Source organism: Cynocephalus volans, chromosome 5, assembly GCF_027409185.1.
Source record: "Cynocephalus volans isolate mCynVol1 chromosome 5, mCynVol1.pri, whole genome shotgun sequence".
NCBI classification, from domain to species: Eukaryota; Metazoa; Chordata; class Mammalia; order Dermoptera; family Cynocephalidae; genus Cynocephalus; species Cynocephalus volans.
In genome coordinates, this window is record NC_084464.1 from 6275424 (window position 1) to 6293448 (window position 18025).

Genomic DNA, 18025 nt, shown 5'->3' on the forward strand with positions numbered 1-18025 from the left:
TGGTGCCCTCACACTGCAAATGCGCCAGCCCAGCAGCACAGTCACTCTCCCCCACCCCCGGGAAGACAGCACAGCTCCTCTGCTGGAACCTGCCTCTCCCACCTGTGCTGCTGAATGAGAAGCCACAGAAACTTGGCCAACTTTGTGTGTGATACTTGCAGTGAAACAGAAAATCACCCGGTGCTCACTCATCAAGCTATCCTGAACTACATTCCTGGGAACGAATGTGTCCCCAAGCACCCCCTCTCTCGCCTCCCTGCAGGCTTCTGGAGAGCTGAAGAAAGTTCAGGAATCCAGCTCCCCGCGCCTCCACATACCTCTCCACTTCACTCTTTTCTCCCTAGAAGTAGTTCAAGAGATGTCACTGCCACTGAAGGGAGGAGAGAGAGACGCACCACTGACCTTCTAGCACCTGGGAAGAAAAGCACAGCAGGCCATGACAGTGAAGCAGCAGGGTCCCCCCACAGCTATGAGGAGCTGGGTCCCAAGCAGGGACAAACTGAGCAGCCAGCGCTGCCCCTGCCACCATGACCAGACCCACAAGTGCGGCAGGTGCAGAGCCTAGAAAGCCAGCTCCCAGGGAATACGTACACACACAGACTTTGGATGTGGAATTTCACACTCGGCTCTTTATTTCTGAACTGTCACCACTGCATAGGTAAGGTCACTTGGGCTGCAGGCACATGTGGAGTGTCAGGAACAGTGGGGTGGCAGGAGGAAGGAGGAGGTGGCCCACAGCGACCTCCAGCCGCTCATGGAGAGGACAGCCGGCCGCAGAACAGGATGCCGCTGGTCGTGCTGTGCTGGATGAAGAACAGGAAGGGGTGGTCGGCGCAGAACCTGGGGGTGACTCGGAGGCACCGCATCAACATGATGCCTGCGGTGGCGGCCGCCGCCTCAGTGCCCTCCTCGTTGACCTCCACAAAGGACTTGTGCACGACCTTGGACAGGTGCAGGTCTCTCCTGGATGACATCCCAGAGAAGTCGGCTCTGGTCGGCTCGAAGGCATCGGTCACGCCCAGGCGGCGCAGCACAGCCTCCAAGTCGTAGTTTTCCTCCAGTTTAAACCTCGGCAGGAAAACTTCCACCTCTTCTTCGTCCATCATGTCTGGCCTCGTCCACTCGACGAATTTCTCATAAGTCAGTTCTTTTTCCACCTAGAAGAAGAGTTGGAGGATTTCAGACCTTGCCCTGCTGTCCGAGGGGGACAAGGGCTGTGATGGGAACATCACACTGGACGGCACAGCCAGGCCGCAGCCGGAAGTGGCGCCGACCCAGCTGGCTGGGACCTGGGGAGACCCGAGGCCATTCCCTCGCCACCATCGCTCAGCTGCTCACCGTCCTCAGGTCGGTGTTCTCGTCTGGAAGCAGGATGATCATATTCAGCTCTTTGCCGACATAGGGAAGCACCAGAATTTGGGTGAATATTTCTCCTATGTAGGTTATTTTAAAAGTAGATTTCTTAAACATCATTTGCACAGGTTTCTCCTCATTCTGTAAAGGAAACGGGCGACCATTAAGTTGAAACAAGGCCCAGCTGGCACACTGGACACTCTCAGCCCTAGAAGCACGTTCTTCCTTCGGCTTCCAGAACTCGCCATCAGAAGAAGCTCTGCCAGCTAAACTGCATGACCTCGGCCTCCAAACACTGGGGGCCCCAGGCTCAGACCCAACAGCTGCTTTCTTGTGGCCATCTCAGTCAGTCTCGTGACACTGAACATAATTCCCAAATTTACATTCCGGCCTGCAGCCTCTCTGCATTTGGACATAAAAGAACCCCAATGTTACACGTAACCCTGGGCTCCTGCATCCTTCCACGTCTCCTCCATCTACGTTGCCCACCTCCGTCGATGGCGACACCATCTGTCCATGCAATGACAGAAGCCTTGGCATGTCCTTGACTCATGTCTTTCTCATGCTTCCTGCATCGGACCCAAGAGCAAACTGCACTGGCTCTCCCTGTGAAATATACCCTAAATCTGACCTGTACTTTCTACCTCCCCTGCTATCAGCCTCGCCCTGGCATGTCACCATGACCTTCTTGGGGTTGTTCCCAGCAGGGCAGCCAGAGGGTTGCTAACCCACATCAGAGCACACCACTCTTTGGCTGGACCCCCTTCCCTGGCCCGCCCCCACTCGGGGCCTCACAATACAGCATGTCTCTGGGCCTTCTCTTGCCTCCCCTCCCACCACTCTCCCTGTGCTCAAGCACAGTCACAGCAGCTGCCTCCCCGGTTCCATGGGCACACCAAGGTCACTCCCTCTCTGCACGGTGAGCTCATCCCCAGACTCTGGCAAGTGTCCCCTGGGCCTCCTCCTGCTCTTTGCTCCAACACCACTTCCCAGCAAAGGCTTCCTTGATGGCTCTCGCCTGAAACTGTACCCACCCAACACCACCGCCTACCCTTCCTCTGCAGTCTCTGCCTCACAGCTCCTGTCTTCTTATCTATGCTGCTGCCTCTCGCCAGGGACCCACGTGTCACCAGGACAGCACATGGTAGGCACTCAGTCCACATGTGCCAAGTGACAAGGACTACTGAGGCAGACAAAATTTACATGTTTTTGTAGAAAGAAAGTGCACCTATCACCAGTATGTCCACAGCCACAAGTGAGAAAGATCCAAGGACAGTGACCATGTCCTGTCCAACAGTCTCCTCAGTTTCGGGCCCCTCTGCAATTTAATCCTGGCAGCTGCTGTGATTTTACACAACACCATGCAACAGGCACGGTCCAAGCATGTTATTCTGTACTAAATGGAGCAAGCCAGCCATTTAAGCTGAAGCTCTGTCTTCACCTTGACCAGGCTTGCGTGAGCTGGCCCTCGCCACCACAGCCTCCTCGTCCCTGCCCTGGACAGCAAGTGGCATGCTTTTGCATAACTGGTAGAGTAAATATTTTCAGTTTTGTGGGCCACACGGTTTCTGTCACAGCTACCCAACTCTGCCATGTGGCACAAAATCCATAAACAAATGAGCACAGCTGTATTCCCATAAAACTTCACCTAAACAAACAGCTGCTGGGCTTGCCTTGGCCCATGGGCTGTAGCAGCAGCTGACCCCTGCCTTAGGCAACTTCTTCCCACCCCTCCATGTCCAAGGTCTCCACTCTTAGAATATAAAAGTTCCCAGTCACATTAATCGGATAATTCAGTAAATATACACTAGTATAGATACGTTCCATTTCACTCAGAAATAAAGAATGAGAATGAAAATCTGTGTCAGCTCAAAATCTGTGCCCTTGCTGACTCCTCCATAGGCAGGTGCCCCCCCCCCCCCAGCCCCTTCCCGTCTCTGTCAACTGCAGACATGAGAGCGAGGTCAGATTCCTCACTCCTGCACCCATGTGGACCTGCTCTGGCCTGTGCACTGTAGAAGAAACGTTTCTCTTTCCAAACACAATGGTACAACCTCCGAGAAGGTCCTTGTCCCCTCCCTCCTGCCTGGACTGTGGAGGCCATGTCTGGGCCCTACTGTGACCATGAGGAAGGAGCCATGTGCTGAGGATGAAAGGGCAGGAAGAAAGCCAGTCCCAAGAACATGGCCCAGTGCCATGTCAGCCCTGTCTCCCCCACATCCAGACTGCCTGGGAGGGGACATGAACTTCTGTGAGTTAAACTGCTGCCAGCTGGGGTTTCAGCTGAATAAAGCCTATCATACATCTTGTTAAGGATTAATTTCAAAGAGAGAAATAATTTTGCCAGGGGAAAAGAAGACAGTTCGTTTCAGAATAAAGCTTGGAAGAAAATACATTTCTTGAGAAACTGAAGGTTCAGCCTCAATTTGACCCGGAGAATCTCATTTACGGGCAATGATCAAGAATACATTGTATTTCATCTACGTTGTCTGCTTTTTATGTGCAAAAATCTCTATGAATAAAGATAAACCAAAAAAGAGAAAAATATTAAACTGGATTCCGTGAGAGAAAGACACTGGAACATCAGGAAATAACATCATCCAAGCAGGAGGTGGCTAAACTAGGTGTCTAGTTTACATCCTGTGTAACGTGCCCTTTCATTTGCTTGTTTTTAAACCAAAATCTGTGCTTGTTTGTCCTTTCTGTGAAGCAGGACTGAAGGCCAGTCCTTGGTTCAGTATTTACTGAGCACCAACTGTGTGCCGGGCACTTAGAAGGTGAGGTCTGCACTCCCCTGGCCTCCAGCAAAGGGAGGAAAGTCCTTCAGCCACTGCAGGGACTCATGGGGACTGGCAGAGGCGCAGTGATCGGACCCAGAGGAAGACAGTCAGGGAAGGCGTCCCAAGGGACACAGCTGGAAACAAAGGAGGGTGCAAGTACGAAGGGAAATGGGGAGAAAGGGGCAAGATCCAGGTCCACCGACAGCCTCATATGACATATTTTGGAGTCTGATCTTTATCTCAAGTTCTGAGATGCCAGGAAGGACCTACGTGAAGCCTGAGAGCTCCGCCGTCAGGTTTTCTGTGCACACAGAACATGCCAGCAACGGTCTGGCGGGTGACTGTGTAGGGAGCCCGACCAGAAGCCTAGGGCTCACGGCCACCTTTGATGACATACAAAAGCAGGAGCAGGGCCAGAAAGGCCCCAAGGCTTGGTGGGGAGTCTCGGCTAGTGGGCTGCCCAGGGCCATATAGGACACAGGTTACTTGAGTGGCCTTCTCATGCATTCTAGAAACAACATGAACACGGGCTGTCTCCAAGAACCTCCTGTGTGTTCCAGTGTTCACCTTGCTGACTTTAAAGGGTCTCTCCTTGGTCTGCTCCTTGTTAAACTGCTTATCCCAGTTTCCTTTGAAGTAGATGGCGTTCACGAGAATGAGATTTGTCAGTGAATTAACGGTATCTGGAGACAGCAACTCTGTAATTTTACCTGAAAAGAAGAATTAGAGAACCAGTGAGCTTAAAAGAGTATGTGGCTGCATGACATGTCAGGAACAATGCTCAGATGGGCCATCTCCTTGAGCGCTCAAGGGGGCAGATAAGGGATTTCACTGTCCCCCAAGTATAAAGGGATATTTGTCCTTAAAACAAAGCAACAAAAAAAGTTCTGGTAAGAAAAATCCCGTCATTTGAACAAAATGTGTAAAGTAAACAGTAGATATTACCGTGCGTGGGATGAATTCACAGCACACGAGACATAAAGGAATGATAGGTGGCTGTGGCTTAAAGAGAGGAACTGAACGGGCTGTCAAAAAGAAGAGCAGTATGAGACGTTCTTTGTACACGTAAGAACAGTTTAAATTAAGCACCACAGAGGGACAAGGGCTTGGCCAAGTGTCCTGCAGCAAGGCACGAGCGCGGCAGGGCATGAGCCACACCCGACAGGGAGGCAGGCCACAACTCAAAATGCCAATTTTTCCTTACACTATCAGTGAAAGGAAAACCTAACATTAACCCCCCTCCCGAAAACATTAAAGTATGGATTGTTCCAGAAGAGGTGCACCAAATGCCGAGAGACATCACAGATACATTGATGAGAGCAGGGAAAAGCTAGAGAAAGTACCTACATTTGACATTTTCAAAATGTCACATATTGACAAAAGCAGATCTTTAAGGTATTTAGTTATTTAGAGGAAAAAAGTCATTTCTGTTTGCATTTCACAGTCTTATGAAAAAACCAACAATAAGACTTAAGTCAAATACTACTAAAAATAACAACATATTGTCACCTTCTGTCTTTTTGGCTACCCAGGTGTTTATGTGCTTTCTGGACTCCCCTGCAGCATTCATAAAGTCGAGCTCTTCCATCTCAGCTTGGTAGAATTTGCGGCAGGAATCTTTAAAAGACTAGGATAGACGGAGCAACATAATTACATGGCTACAAAAATAATTAACACCTAAAGCTTACCTCTTCATTGCAGCAAAGCAGAAATCAATAAGTTTATGATTATAAAAGCAAGTTCAAGGGTTTGGATCCCAGTACTGGTCACCCGCAAAAAGATTTATAATAATTTTAGGATTTACAGATGTCATTTACAAATATAAGGAATTAAAGTCCAACTTCTCATTTTTAAGCTATATTTAACATTAGTTTATGAACTATGTAAACAGTGGTGGTGGTCTGAATACCAAACAAATTTCACAAGCTGCTGAGTCCTTTAGGGGAGTAGCTGAGTGAGGTGGCTTTAGTGAGGTGGCTGAGAGGACGCTGAGATGCAAAGAGTGCATCCCTCCTGACCCCCCACTGCAGGTGCTGGGTGAGGGCTGACGCAGCGACAGCTCCAGCCCACTCTGCAATGCGGAGCCACAGGCCGTGACCAGTCTCTGCCTTTCCACAGAACATGGAAAATGCGTAATTCTGCACCAGCACTGCCACCAAAACTGACAGTGGTGACGGAAGTGTTCCAAATCGGCACTGTCCAAAGGATGCTGCATGTGGCTATTGAGCACCTGCTGAGGTAAATGAGCACCTAGCGCAGCTGAGGAAATGAATACTAGGTTTTATTTAATTTAATGAATTACGCTGGAATTTAAATAGCTTCATGTATTCAGTGGCTACCATGCTGGATGGCTCAGTTTCAGATTGAGCAACTCAAAAAAAGTTCAAACTATATTCAGCTAATATATTCTACGAAAGGACAATGATATTGATGAACAACTACATGACGTGATACAGAAGAAGAAAATGTGGTGGAAAATGAATGGGCTGACATGACTAATTATGCTGACAGTGCACTATGGAACAATTTCCCAATTGTTCCTTCCAACAGCTTATGGCTACATATTTAATTTCCCCTTTGAGAACTGATTTTATGTTGCAGGATTTCACGTTTCTCCTCAGATAGCAGCAGACAGGCAATGTGACACAGTGGTCGTGAGCATGAGGTTTGCAGCCTGGTAGCTGGGGGGCCTGGGAAAAGTCGACTGGTCTCTGGACCCTCCTTGCCCACCCTGCACGTGAGGACACGCGGCACCACACTCTCCCTCCTCTCACCACCTCGCTGGCTTCACTGCCTTAGTGGAAAACAGCAGCATGACTTACCGAGAGGAAATCACAAGACTTTTCCCCAAAGAGCCTGTTGGCTGTCCTAAGCAGATACTTCGTGCCAGTCCTGTTCACTTCGGCGAGAAGCAACTGGAAGCCCTTGTGGACGTCTCCAGTGCCACTGTTTCCACTTTTGCTTAAGGAAAGTGCCTGAAATCAGAAGCAGAATAAGAACAAACAACTTCAGGATGCTCTGCCTTCAGGAAATGGGTACAACACTGAACTGGGCCTAACAGCTGTGCACACTCTTACTACCGCCTAACAGAAGATCCAGCCATTAAAGACGAAGAGCGTCTTGAAAGCCTCCCCCAGCCTTTCCCCCTGGACCCTGTCAGGACTGGTACGACCAGAAGTGCCTTACACATGCCCTGGTTCCCCATGCTCATGACCTGCAGCTCAGCTACAAGTGAAGCTGCCAGCCAGACCTTCCATCTCTGCCATCGAGGCTGCTCCTGACACTGAAGGTGCCCTCCCCCCACCCTTGGGACTGGGCTGGCCCTGACGCTGGCTCTGCCCAACAGTATTCGACAGAAGTGATGTAGTCCAGGCCTGAGCCCTAAGAGGCCTGGCAGCCCCATATTCGCTCCCTTGTCCCCACCCACCATGGTGGAAGCAAGTCCAAGCTATCCTGTCACAGAGGGGAGAGTTGCTTGGAAGGGCGCCGTGGCCCCAGACGTCAGAAAGGCCTTCTCGCACCTTCCAGCTGAGCTGCTTGCTGAAACAGCCACAAGGGTGACCCAGCTGGCACCCTGGGGAGAAGAACTGCCCGGTCAGGCCAGAGAATCGGAGAAACAATTGATCATTGCTGCTTCCAGATGCTAAGTTTGGGACGGTTTCTTTTGCAGCAATAGATAGTAGCAACCTAGAAGTGGATTCTGCTGTAACAAAAATCTAAATCCTGTGGCCTGGCTCTGGACACCAGCACCTGGAGAAGCTGGAAGGACATGAAGAAATTTCTACCAGAGGCTACAGAAAGGGGGCTATGGTGTGTACTGGCAGAAGAAGTGGATGGAGAGACGGTCCCCTGTAGTGACAGGGAAGACAGGACATTTCCCCCGAACTGATGCATCTGGCTAAGGTATCCAGAAGAATGTGGCTCCTATCAGCTGCATGGGATAAAGGATGGGAAGAGAAAGTTGATAAAGGGATTTTTCCATTTTCAAGCAGAATTTAAAAGAACTATTTCCACCCAGGACTTGGAAAATAAAAATGTTTTATTCCCAGCCTCTCCAGCTGGCAAATGATTCTAAAAGTAAGAAATGGCCTCAGGGCGAAGATCAAATCCAAGGCGCTGGCCTCAGGAGTGAGGGCAAGACCCACTTTGCTGAAACCTCAGAAGATTAGGACAGCGCCCCGCAGATGATCTCCAGTGCACAAAGGGGCTTCTAAGCATCTCAGGGCCCCCACAGCACCCTGACTCCCAGCCCAACACAGAGTGCTGGCTCTAACAGGTCTGTGCACGGAGCTCTGTCCAGTGAAGTGAGTTTGACTAGATACCTAGAAATCCCACAGTGGTTTTCAAGGAGCTGTGAGGGCTTGGGCTAAGAGGGAGAGACAGTCCGAGTGAGGGGCACCTCCGGGTCCCCATTTTCCATGGGCAGGAGGCAGGCTGCTGGAACAGACGGCGGCTGATTCTTACAGAAAAGGAAAGGAGCTGCGCAGAGCTCAGCCAGGAACGCAGAGGGAGAGCCTCACCCAGGGAAGCGGTGGGTGAGGGATGCCCCCAGGAGTCCTATCAAGGAACATTCCCTGCCCTGGGAGCAGAGAGGGCACTGCACACCTGGCTGTGTGGAGGGACTGCAAAGGCCCAGTGGCCGCAATGAGTCTCCCACGCCTCCTGCAATGAGCTGCGCGTGCCCCTCCAGATTCACGTGCTGAAGTCCCAGCCCGCAGGACCTGGGATGGACTGACTTGGAGGTGGGCCTAACCCATATGACTGGCATCCTTCTGAGAAGAGGAGGTGAGCAGCAGCTCCGTGACACCTGACAGTGTCCCCCTGGCCCTGACACGCGGTGGGCAGATACCTGGGCCATCTGGGCCGCAGTGTTTCCCTTTGCCCCCAGGAGGACCATGGCCAGCGCTGACGCGATGCTCGTGGGCGAGAAGAACACATTTTTCGAGCTGTCCTCACCAAGCATCTTCAGGACGTTCAGGGCAAAGGTGCCGTTTGCCTCCGACAGAGGGTCCATGCTGGCAAGCCTGGAACGAGGATGCAGTCAGTGTTGCATGAGCACAGGGTTCACTCTGTGGGGCGCTGAGTACACGGTGACACCCACCGAACTCTGAGGGAACTGTGGGGTACCCCCAAACCGTTCTGTGTTTTTCTAACGCTAAGGGAAAAGAACAGAGCAGCTGAGTTTATAAAACCATCCCATTTGGTGGGGACTTCCATCTGCACACCCCCGGGGCTCTGCGGCGGTCACCTCCCTGGGTTGGGGTTAGGGAAGGGTGCTGGGCCCTGCACTCCCAGGGCACCCTCCGCACACCCTCACCTGACCAGCAGTGGCTGCGAGCCTTTCTCCACCTCCAGGCACAGGCTCAGGGGTCAGGGGCCTCCATCGCCCCTGCCATGTGGGGCACTTGGCAAGACCCCTGCAGCCTTGCAGGGTCCAGAGCAGGGACACAGCAGGTGTTCAGGCTGCTGGAATCCCAGGGTCACAAAACTAAAAGCACAACAGGATGCTAGAGATACCCACCATCAACTTCCCATTTTACCATGGGAACGTGACCTTCCCAGAAGTGAATAAGGAGAGGATGGGCTCACTCAGTATCTAATCATATAAGTATATAACGAATAAACTTGATAAAATCTTGTTTACTGTCCTTGTTTAAAGATTTGTTTTCAAATTTGTCTTTTTTTATACTTGGGATGCCGGGCACTCCTTGTTTGCTGAGATCTTCCATACATATCCTAAGATCACCAATTTTTAACGGAAGTATGATAGAACACACATGTTATTAGAATTCTTCAACATATAAGGGATTCTTTGAAGGTACAGAAATAACTCCAGGATTTGGTAGAGCCTTGGGAACATCACTCTAAAGAAAAGTAGCCATTACCTGAAACTGAAGCAAAATTGTACCTATTCCTGGTTCTCTGGGTTCTAGATCAGCAAGAGCTGCCTCTTATCCATTTTAAGAGAAACGATTGCTAAAACAGGGAAACCTGTAGACTAAGAATTAAGAACTAAGAGGAGCTGCCCCAAAGCAAGAAGCCCAGTCTGTGTGTCAGGATGCTAACAAGTGCCTGCAAGTGCCTACCACATGGGGTCTTAACTGGCCTGGGGACAGGAAAACCTCTGACTTTGCCCCATGATGGCTCAGCCCACAGAGAGAGGCTGTGGAGCAAAAAGATTTTGCCATCAGCACACATTTTCCCCTCAAATATTGGAGGGCTCTAATCCAATTGGAAATGCCATCCTAAGAAAGGCCATTAATAAAGCACTCTGACTCTGTGCCCCTAAGAATGTGTTTGGGGCACTGACCTCAACAAAGCAAAGCTCTCCCACCTGAACACACACCTGCTAGCCAGCCCATGATACATCACCTGGGGCAGAGAAGAAATCAGTACACATCGGTTTCATTGGATCAAGGGGATTTAACACTGAAAGACAAATACATCTTCAATATAAAGCTGCTTCAGTTTTCTTCTTTTCTTTAGACTGGGAAAAACAAACCAGGACATTGAGCAGAAAAGGCATTACTCATGAAGGAGACCAGGTTTGTAGTCCCAGCTCTGGCACCCTAAGCAAATAATCTGCGTCCCCTTCCATCTCTAACATTCAATATTTGTTACCATCAAATGCAGAAAGAAGAGCAAAAATTCAGCTCATTTTCAAAGCCCACAGTGAGGTCAGTAATAACACTCCATTTCCCAGCTGAAAATCACTACGGATAGCCAAGAAAGGTAAAATTATATCCACGTCCTATATAAAAATTGCTAAATAAAAAAGAAACTATAAATCAACAATGCCCTAGAAGTTTATCCAAAATATGCAGGATAATCTTATAGCAGAAAATATGTTAATAGTGAAATAACTGTATAGCCCACTACTGATAAATGACCTTAAATCAAATAGGAAATAACTCCTATACTTCCTTAACAAAACAAGAATTATCAACTTCAGCAGCCGTCATCACAATTGATGACATAACATCAGAGGAGCCCTTTTGTTCCCCCAGCAGGAACAAGATAAGGATATCTGTCAACCCATGTTGTGTAACTTTGTTCTGATAGTTCTGCCAAGGCAAATACAACTCATGAAACACAATGAGAAGGAAAATTATCAGGAAGGAGACAAAATAAGCATGGTTAGCAAACAATTTGATTATCTACCTGCAAAGCAGCCAGAATCAATTAAATACACATAAACCTTTGGTTAAATAAATTTGTTATGCTTTTCTGTCATTAACCTGTCCTTTGTTACAAGAGTGTTAGTCATGACCCTTGTGCCAGGTGAGGAAAGGGATCATGTCTTTCCACCCGCCCATACAATGACATTTTAATATGTCAGGGTTTTTTATGCTTTATGCAGCTTTTAAAGCAAACTTTCGAATTTGATACAAACCTTAGTACACATTTGAACTTTCATAATATTAATAAATCAAGATTTACAAATCTAGTAAGCTAGCCTCTCCTACGATTTGTATAAATATGTTAAAAAATATACAGAATGGCTCTCCTGAGCCGGGGCAGTGGGGGGCTGAGGACCTCAGCCACATCTCCCCGACACCTAAACCAGCCCAGCGATGACCACCGAGCAGCTGCAGGAAGCACCTCAGGCTCCTGAGCTAGGGTGATGGGGGGTAAGGGCTTCAGCCACACCCCCCGACATCTGCACCCAGCCCAGCAATGACCCAGTCACCGCTGGAAGCCCCTTGGTCTCCCTTGCAGGAATGAGGGGGTGCCACAGGCCTCAACCCCGCCCCTCCTTCTTCTCCCACCCCATTTCCTTCCTCTTTCCCCTCTCCCCTTCCCTCCAACTGCTCCACACCAACATCATAAAATGTAAAAAAATATATTAATAAACAAACTTAAAAATATACACAAAATGGTACGATAACAAAACTTTTCTACACCTGTACTTAAGTCTAGCAAAAGGTATTATTTAATATCATGGGTTAAAATTATTTGATCTTTGTTCTATCTTGTGATATTTCCTAAGGTAATAATAAGGCTTATTTTAATGGTTTCCTGGGGTTAATCTTAAGCAACCATCCCCTCCCCACTAAAACAAGAGGGCTGGACTTCCTGCTTCGTAGCAATGTACAATCCTGGCTGCTTATCGAAACACTGGACTAGCTACAGGATCTCTGAGCTTCAATCCCACAGTCACAGGGACTTTACAAGGCCTTGACCAAACACCAAATTTCAGTTCCTTGTAGCCTGGTATCTTTCCTTAAAGTGAAGTATTATGTTTCCTCTGAACCCCATAGGCAAGAGTTCAACCATATAATTTGGATCTAAATCTTTTAATTTCATTTTTAAGCCTTTGCACCTGTTTATTAACTACCGTGCTTGTTAGCTTGGGGATCTGTAATACTAGATTTTCATGCAGCAATCCTAGTTGAAATGCAAACAGGACTGAAAATTCTTCTGCACCTTTTAAAATGTCATCTTATTTGCCGCATCTGAACTTATTAATGGACTCAGGGCTTTTTATAAACAATACATTTCAATTAACTGATTTTTTTGTTCTTGGTGCTCAAAGTGTCTTAACTTGATTACTCAGAATCTCTTTAAGTTGGTTTTTTGATCTCAAGATGTTGATCTCAAACATCCTTGCTTTACGGCAACAAGGAAGTCTTACAGGCCCATTTTTAATTTTCCAGTCCACAGACATGGTATCAGCCCTCTCCTGGTTTCTTTCAGAGGATAACAGCTGTAAAGCACAAAATCCTAATACCCGGAGCGGATGAGTTTTGGTGCTGATGGAAAATCCTGCTCCTGCGGTTGGACATACCAGGGACAGGCTGGGATAGATATTGACATTTAGGTCCCTCATCCATGATGCTGTAAATCAGATTGCCATGGAAAGTCCTGATGCCCATGCCTCTTCCAGAGCATAACCGCACCTGGAGGCTTTCTCCCGGGCTGCAGCTGCACCACGTCCTCCTTTGTTACACGCAGATGCTGCGTCAGCCCATGCTGAGCAGCCGCATTCTCAACACGATCCATTCGGACCCGTTGCTCTTCAGTGTGCTGCACAGCTGCCTCCTTCGACACGGCCTGCAATGTCCCTTATTTTGGACCTGATATCTTCCTGCTGTATGGTTTGCCCCCTTATTTTGACGGAGCAAATTGCTCCAAAGACTGAATACAGTCTTTTGATCTCTTGCACGTCTGAAAATGTCTTTATTCCACCACTCCGCATGACTGATAGCTTGGCAGGGTGCCCACCGCTTTACCTTCACATCTCTGAGGCACTGCTTCACTGCTCTCCAGCCTCCAGCTTTGCTGCTGAGGAGTCTGATGACATTCTGACCCGAGTTCCATCTACTGTGCCCCACCCCCACTCTTTGGAAGCCTATGAAATCTTATTCTATTCCCTGACATTTGGAAATGTCACTATGATGCATCCATCTATGGGCCCATTTCATTCATTTTGCTGGGCACTTGGTGGGCTCTCTCAACCAGGCAATTCAAGAACATTTCCTTTCCACCCTGGGAAAAATGTTTAAGGCAGTTGCTCATTTGCTCCAGACTGACTCTCTGTTCTCTTTTTCTGTACCTCCTACTAGTCAAAGACAAAATTCTTGGACTGACCTCATCTAGGACTTCCCAACCATCTCCACATTGCGGCACGCACAGAAAATGGTATCTGTATGGCACTTTGGGGCGAGACTACTTGCTGCAGAGGTGACCAGCCAAAAGCTTCGGGTACCCAATCCCCCTGTCTCAGGTGCCCCGAGTTGTAGGGATCAATACCTTACACATCATTATCCCACCCAAGGCACAACACCCCGGCCCACAGGCTAGAAAGCTCTCTCTGACCCTCTTCATTCTCTAGCATTTTCCATCACAACAATATTTTGTTCCATTTTCTGGAAGACATTCATGATTATATCTTTCAATCTTCCTATTGATTTTTTTTGTTAATTTCAGCTGTTATATTTTCAATTTCTGGGGCTCTTTTCTTTTCTGGTGTCCCTTCTTTACAGCCTTCCATTCTAATTCCTCAGAGAACATCCATCTTAGTTTTATTGAGTTCTCTTCTTCTCTGTTGTTGTGGTTGGTGTTTATTTTATTCAGGTCTCTCTCTCTCTCTCTTCATACGTAGGCATTCTAAAATGCCTGATGACCCTTGGATGTCAGTTCATTTTTAAGAGGAAAACACATAACAATGTTGGAAATTCAGTTTATATGGGCAGGACAAGTCAGCTGGGGGCTTCATTGTGGTGTGACCAAGGGGTCAGCAGGTTTTTTGTTGAGGAACGAGCAAATGGAGGAACTCTCTGGAATGGCTGCTGGTGGTGTTCTGGAAGCAGGTTGATGGTGGGGGGGGGCGGCGAGGGTAAGGTTTCCACTGGCTCTGTATTCCCATTTCAGCCTACTGCATCCCCCACAGTGCCTGGCAGTCCCTGAATTCCAGCATTTTCATTATCACTTTGTAATAATATATAAATCCTTAACTATCAATCTTTATAAAAAAGATTAAAGCGATCCTGATGCTAAAAAGAAAAATAAACCCAAACTTAAAGTTTACCACCAAGATATTCCAATTATCAAAGAAATTTATAAACAAGCTAGTAAGATTTTTATATTGTGGCTTTTCTCTTATCCATTCAGTGAATGTACCATTAACAAGGATGTATATTCCACAGGTCACAATTGTAAACTCAACACCTATCAATGGCTTTCTACATACCTACTTCTTTAACTTCAGTAAATAGTTAAGCCGAGTCCTTCTCTCTCTCTCTCTCTCTCTCTCTCACACACACACACACACACACACACACACACACACACACACACACACTAAAGGTACTTCAAAAAGTTCACAGAAAAATAGAATTAACAGGTAATACAAATCTTTTCATGAACTTTTCGAGTCCTCCATATGTATATATACACATATACGTGCAAAACTTGTTATATATTTAAAAATTATGTACTGCTTTACAAACGGTATTATTTTTAAAAAATAAAAATGATTTATTTAATCACAGACATAAAAACTGGATGTTAATGTTTTATTACTGAACAGTTTCATATATTTTTAAAATAAGTCTAACAAAACTATCCTAGCATCATTTTCCCCTGCAGTAACTTTCACCAGTAACTTTCAGCAGTTAATGTTCCTAATCCCTATTATTCAAGTGATCAAGTCTTAATAATTCTTTAAGATGTCGATATTTAATTGTGCTTCTTATCTTCCTCGATTAAGGATGCCTAATTTCTTAGAAAATTTAGCCACTTAAAGACTGGCTTAATGGAAACTGGGCTCCTGCTTTGTCCCTCTATTTTCTTACGTAATGTGTGTGCGTTTAGCTTCTCTGAGCAGCAGTTGCCTGACATGCAAACGGGGGATTAGACATTATTTTCTTTCTTCTGATGTCTGGGCCTAATCTCAGGTCCAGCAAGCTTGGAAATGTAAGCTGTGTGGTCTTCCATGGGACCTTACAATGTCCATTTGGGTGTCCTTATTACCAGATACACAGAAAAGAAGGTTGGTCTGTTCATTCTAATTTCACTCCATTGTTTCTGGTCTGAGTTAACTGTAACACATTGAACTGCAGTAAAATGCCTAGGATTGGAACTGGCCTTACATTAATTTTAAATACGTAGTTTAAGTGGCCAAGTATGACCAAAAGTGCACTCTTTCTCCAGGATGGCATCCAGGCACAATGGATGCAGTTGTTCAGGAATGTTCATGTGACACTGGCATACACCCACAGACACTGATAAGAGCAGACACTCACACTCATTACAGTGCATATTACTCAGCCCCAGCAACAGGTAGGCCTGCAGGACCTTAATCCAAAGGTTACTTCTATCATCTCATCATCACATCTATCCGAAACCACACCTGGAAGAAAAGCAGGCAGCCTCTGGGCGTATGCCTGTCAGCAGGCTCAACCGGGCCCTCCAGGAAGCCAAAGTGCCAAGCCCGACTCAGCTTCCCCTTCTGGGTATTCTTCACAGCACGGGAATTAATTTTCCATAGTTCTGTTTTCTGAAACTGGGTTGGGGGGGAGGAAGCAACTAACTGAAATACCGATTTCAAGGCTGGCCTGTTAGCTCACCTGGCTACAGCGTGATGCTAATAACACCGAGGTCAAGGGTTGAATCCCTGTACAGGCCAGCCGCCAAAAAAACCCCCCATAACTATTTCATCTAGCATATAAGCCCCAAGCATGACTAAAATTTTCCCCGTGTTCCCTAAGCCTTGAAAGCACCACATCTTGTCTGCAGTGAGTTTTTCTAAAACTTTTAAAACTTTCGCCTGAAATGAGTTTCACTAAACACAGAGCAGTAACGAGATCAGGAAAGGTCGGGCCTCACGATTATCCTCCCAGGCCTCAGCGACGCCCAAAGTGCTGGGAATTTGCCACTCCTGAGCGCCGGCCAGGCCCAGCGGGCAGGGAGACCCACAGCAAGTTCAGGGAAGGGGCGACGGAGAGTCGGGTCCGCCGTGGTTGGCACAGACCCCTCGGCCTCTCTCCGCCTCCAGATCTCCCGGTTCCCGACGCCCGGCACCCTGCTGCGCAAGCCGTTGTCCTGCGGATCGCGGGGAGCGAGTGTCACCAGTGGCTGGGCGGGCAGGGTAAACCGTGGCCGCTGGTGTGGGGGCGTCACCTGCGACCAGGGCCATTCGGGGATCACCTGCGGCCCGGGAGACTCGGCCCCGCCCCCATCCCGCGCCGACCGCCGCCTCCTTCGGCGCGGGGCCTGCGTGACCCAGGTCCGGGCGGCCCGCGGCGTCGCCTGCCTGGCCCAGAGGCCACACACAACTCACCTGCGGCGCGACCGTCCGCTGCTGCTCCCGGACTCCGGATAGAAACCCGAGCCGGACGCCCAGCCCTGGTCCCCGCCCAACGGCGACTGCAGAGGTCGCGGATCCGCGCGGCCACGCCCCACTTCTCCGCGCGCCCCGGGTTCCTGCGCGTCCCGGACCCGCACTCGCCCCGGCCGCCCCTCCCCGCCTCGGGCCTCCGCGCGTCCCCGGCCGCCCCTCCCCGCCTCGGGCCTCCGCGCGCCCCCGGCCGCCCCTCCCCGCCTCGGGCCTCCGCGCGTCCCCGGCCGCCCCTCCGCGCCTCGGGCCTCCGCGCACCCACGACCGCGCGCCCCGGCTGCCCCCTCTGCATCGGGCCCCTGGTCGCCCCTGGAGCTTTCCCGGCGTTGGGGCGGAGAACTGACCTCCCGATGCCACAGCGGGTCCCGCACCAGACACGCACCCCAGAACCTCAGCGCCACGGCCTCCGGGAGCTCGCGTAGCCTCCAGGGCCTCAAATACCGGCGGGGCGGGGAGCGCCCGAGCAGGGTCGAGCCAGCCAGTGCGCCGCCCGCCCTCCCCACCCGGGGCGGGGCGAAGGGAGGGCGGCGAGAGGAGGCCCAGGTGTGCGCCAGGTAGGCCGCTGCTCTTTGACCCCAACCCCGGCTGCCTGGCCGATCCGCGGGCCCCAGGCCGCCCCCCGCCCGCTGGAGGGGCCCGGGTCCGTGCGGGTCCTGGGGGCTTTGAGCGTCCGCCTCCCCGGGGAGGAGAGTGGAACGAAGGCTTGGCCCTCTGGGAGTTGCCGATCAGGAAGGACGGTGCGCGGCCCCACTGGTGCGTTTACTGTGCCTTTGCAGAAACCGAGTTCTGGCCTCTGACCAGAAAAGTGCCAGCTCCTGGGCCATGGGCTTAAGCCAGACAGTGCAGAACAGAAATTATAAATGAGCAAAGCCCGCGCGAGACCATCACTTGTGTTCCAACCTCCAGCTCTCTAGGACCTGTGAGCGTTAGACCCCAGGGTACTGACAAAGTAGACAAATGAGTATGAAAACCCCGTCTGCCATCTCGGAGCAGTCCGGAGAACAGGAAGGGCAGGAGTGACTGGAGGTGGGGACAATGCTGGCCAGGTTTG

The 18025-nt window shown here is 49.5% G+C and overlaps 1 protein-coding gene across 4 annotated transcripts; it reads right to left on the reverse strand.

Annotated features, from left to right (window-relative positions):
* Nucleotides 1–609: 609 nt before the first annotated feature.
* Nucleotides 610–17524, reverse strand: SERPINB6 (serpin family B member 6). Of its 4 annotated transcripts, none has more exons than XM_063097368.1 (7): nt 17357–17524; nt 8983–9157; nt 6956–7108; nt 5643–5760; nt 4701–4843; nt 1339–1494; nt 610–1157 (listed from the first exon to the last, which is right to left on the reverse strand). In XM_063097368.1, the coding sequence occupies exons 2-7, from the start codon at nt 9145–9147 to the stop codon at nt 753–755; spliced, it is 1140 nt and encodes a 379-aa protein (XP_062953438.1). In that variant the 5' UTR covers nt 9148–9157; nt 17357–17524; the 3' UTR covers nt 610–752. The 4 variants fall into 4 exon arrangements, with proteins under 4 accessions (XP_062953438.1, XP_062953437.1, XP_062953436.1 ...); XM_063097367.1 differs by having other exon boundaries at nt 17319–17523; XM_063097366.1 differs by lacking the exon at nt 17357–17524 and adding an exon at nt 16918–17074.
* Nucleotides 17525–18025: the final 501 nt, after the last annotated feature.

Excerpts from the sequence above, each read along its gene's own strand:
- SERPINB6 (XM_063097368.1), bottom strand. The coding sequence starts at position 9,147 with ATGGACCCTCTGTCGGAGGCAAACGGCACCTTTGCCCTGAACGTCCTG. Across the intron at positions 5,761-6,955 it reads AGTCTTGTGATTTCCTCTCG|TCTTTTAAAGATTCCTGCCG; the intron begins GTAAGTCATGCT and ends CGTCTATCCTAG. Across the intron at positions 1,495-4,700 it reads GACCCTTTAAAGTCAGCAAG|AATGAGGAGAAACCTGTGCA; the intron begins GTGAACACTGGA and ends TTTCCTTTACAG.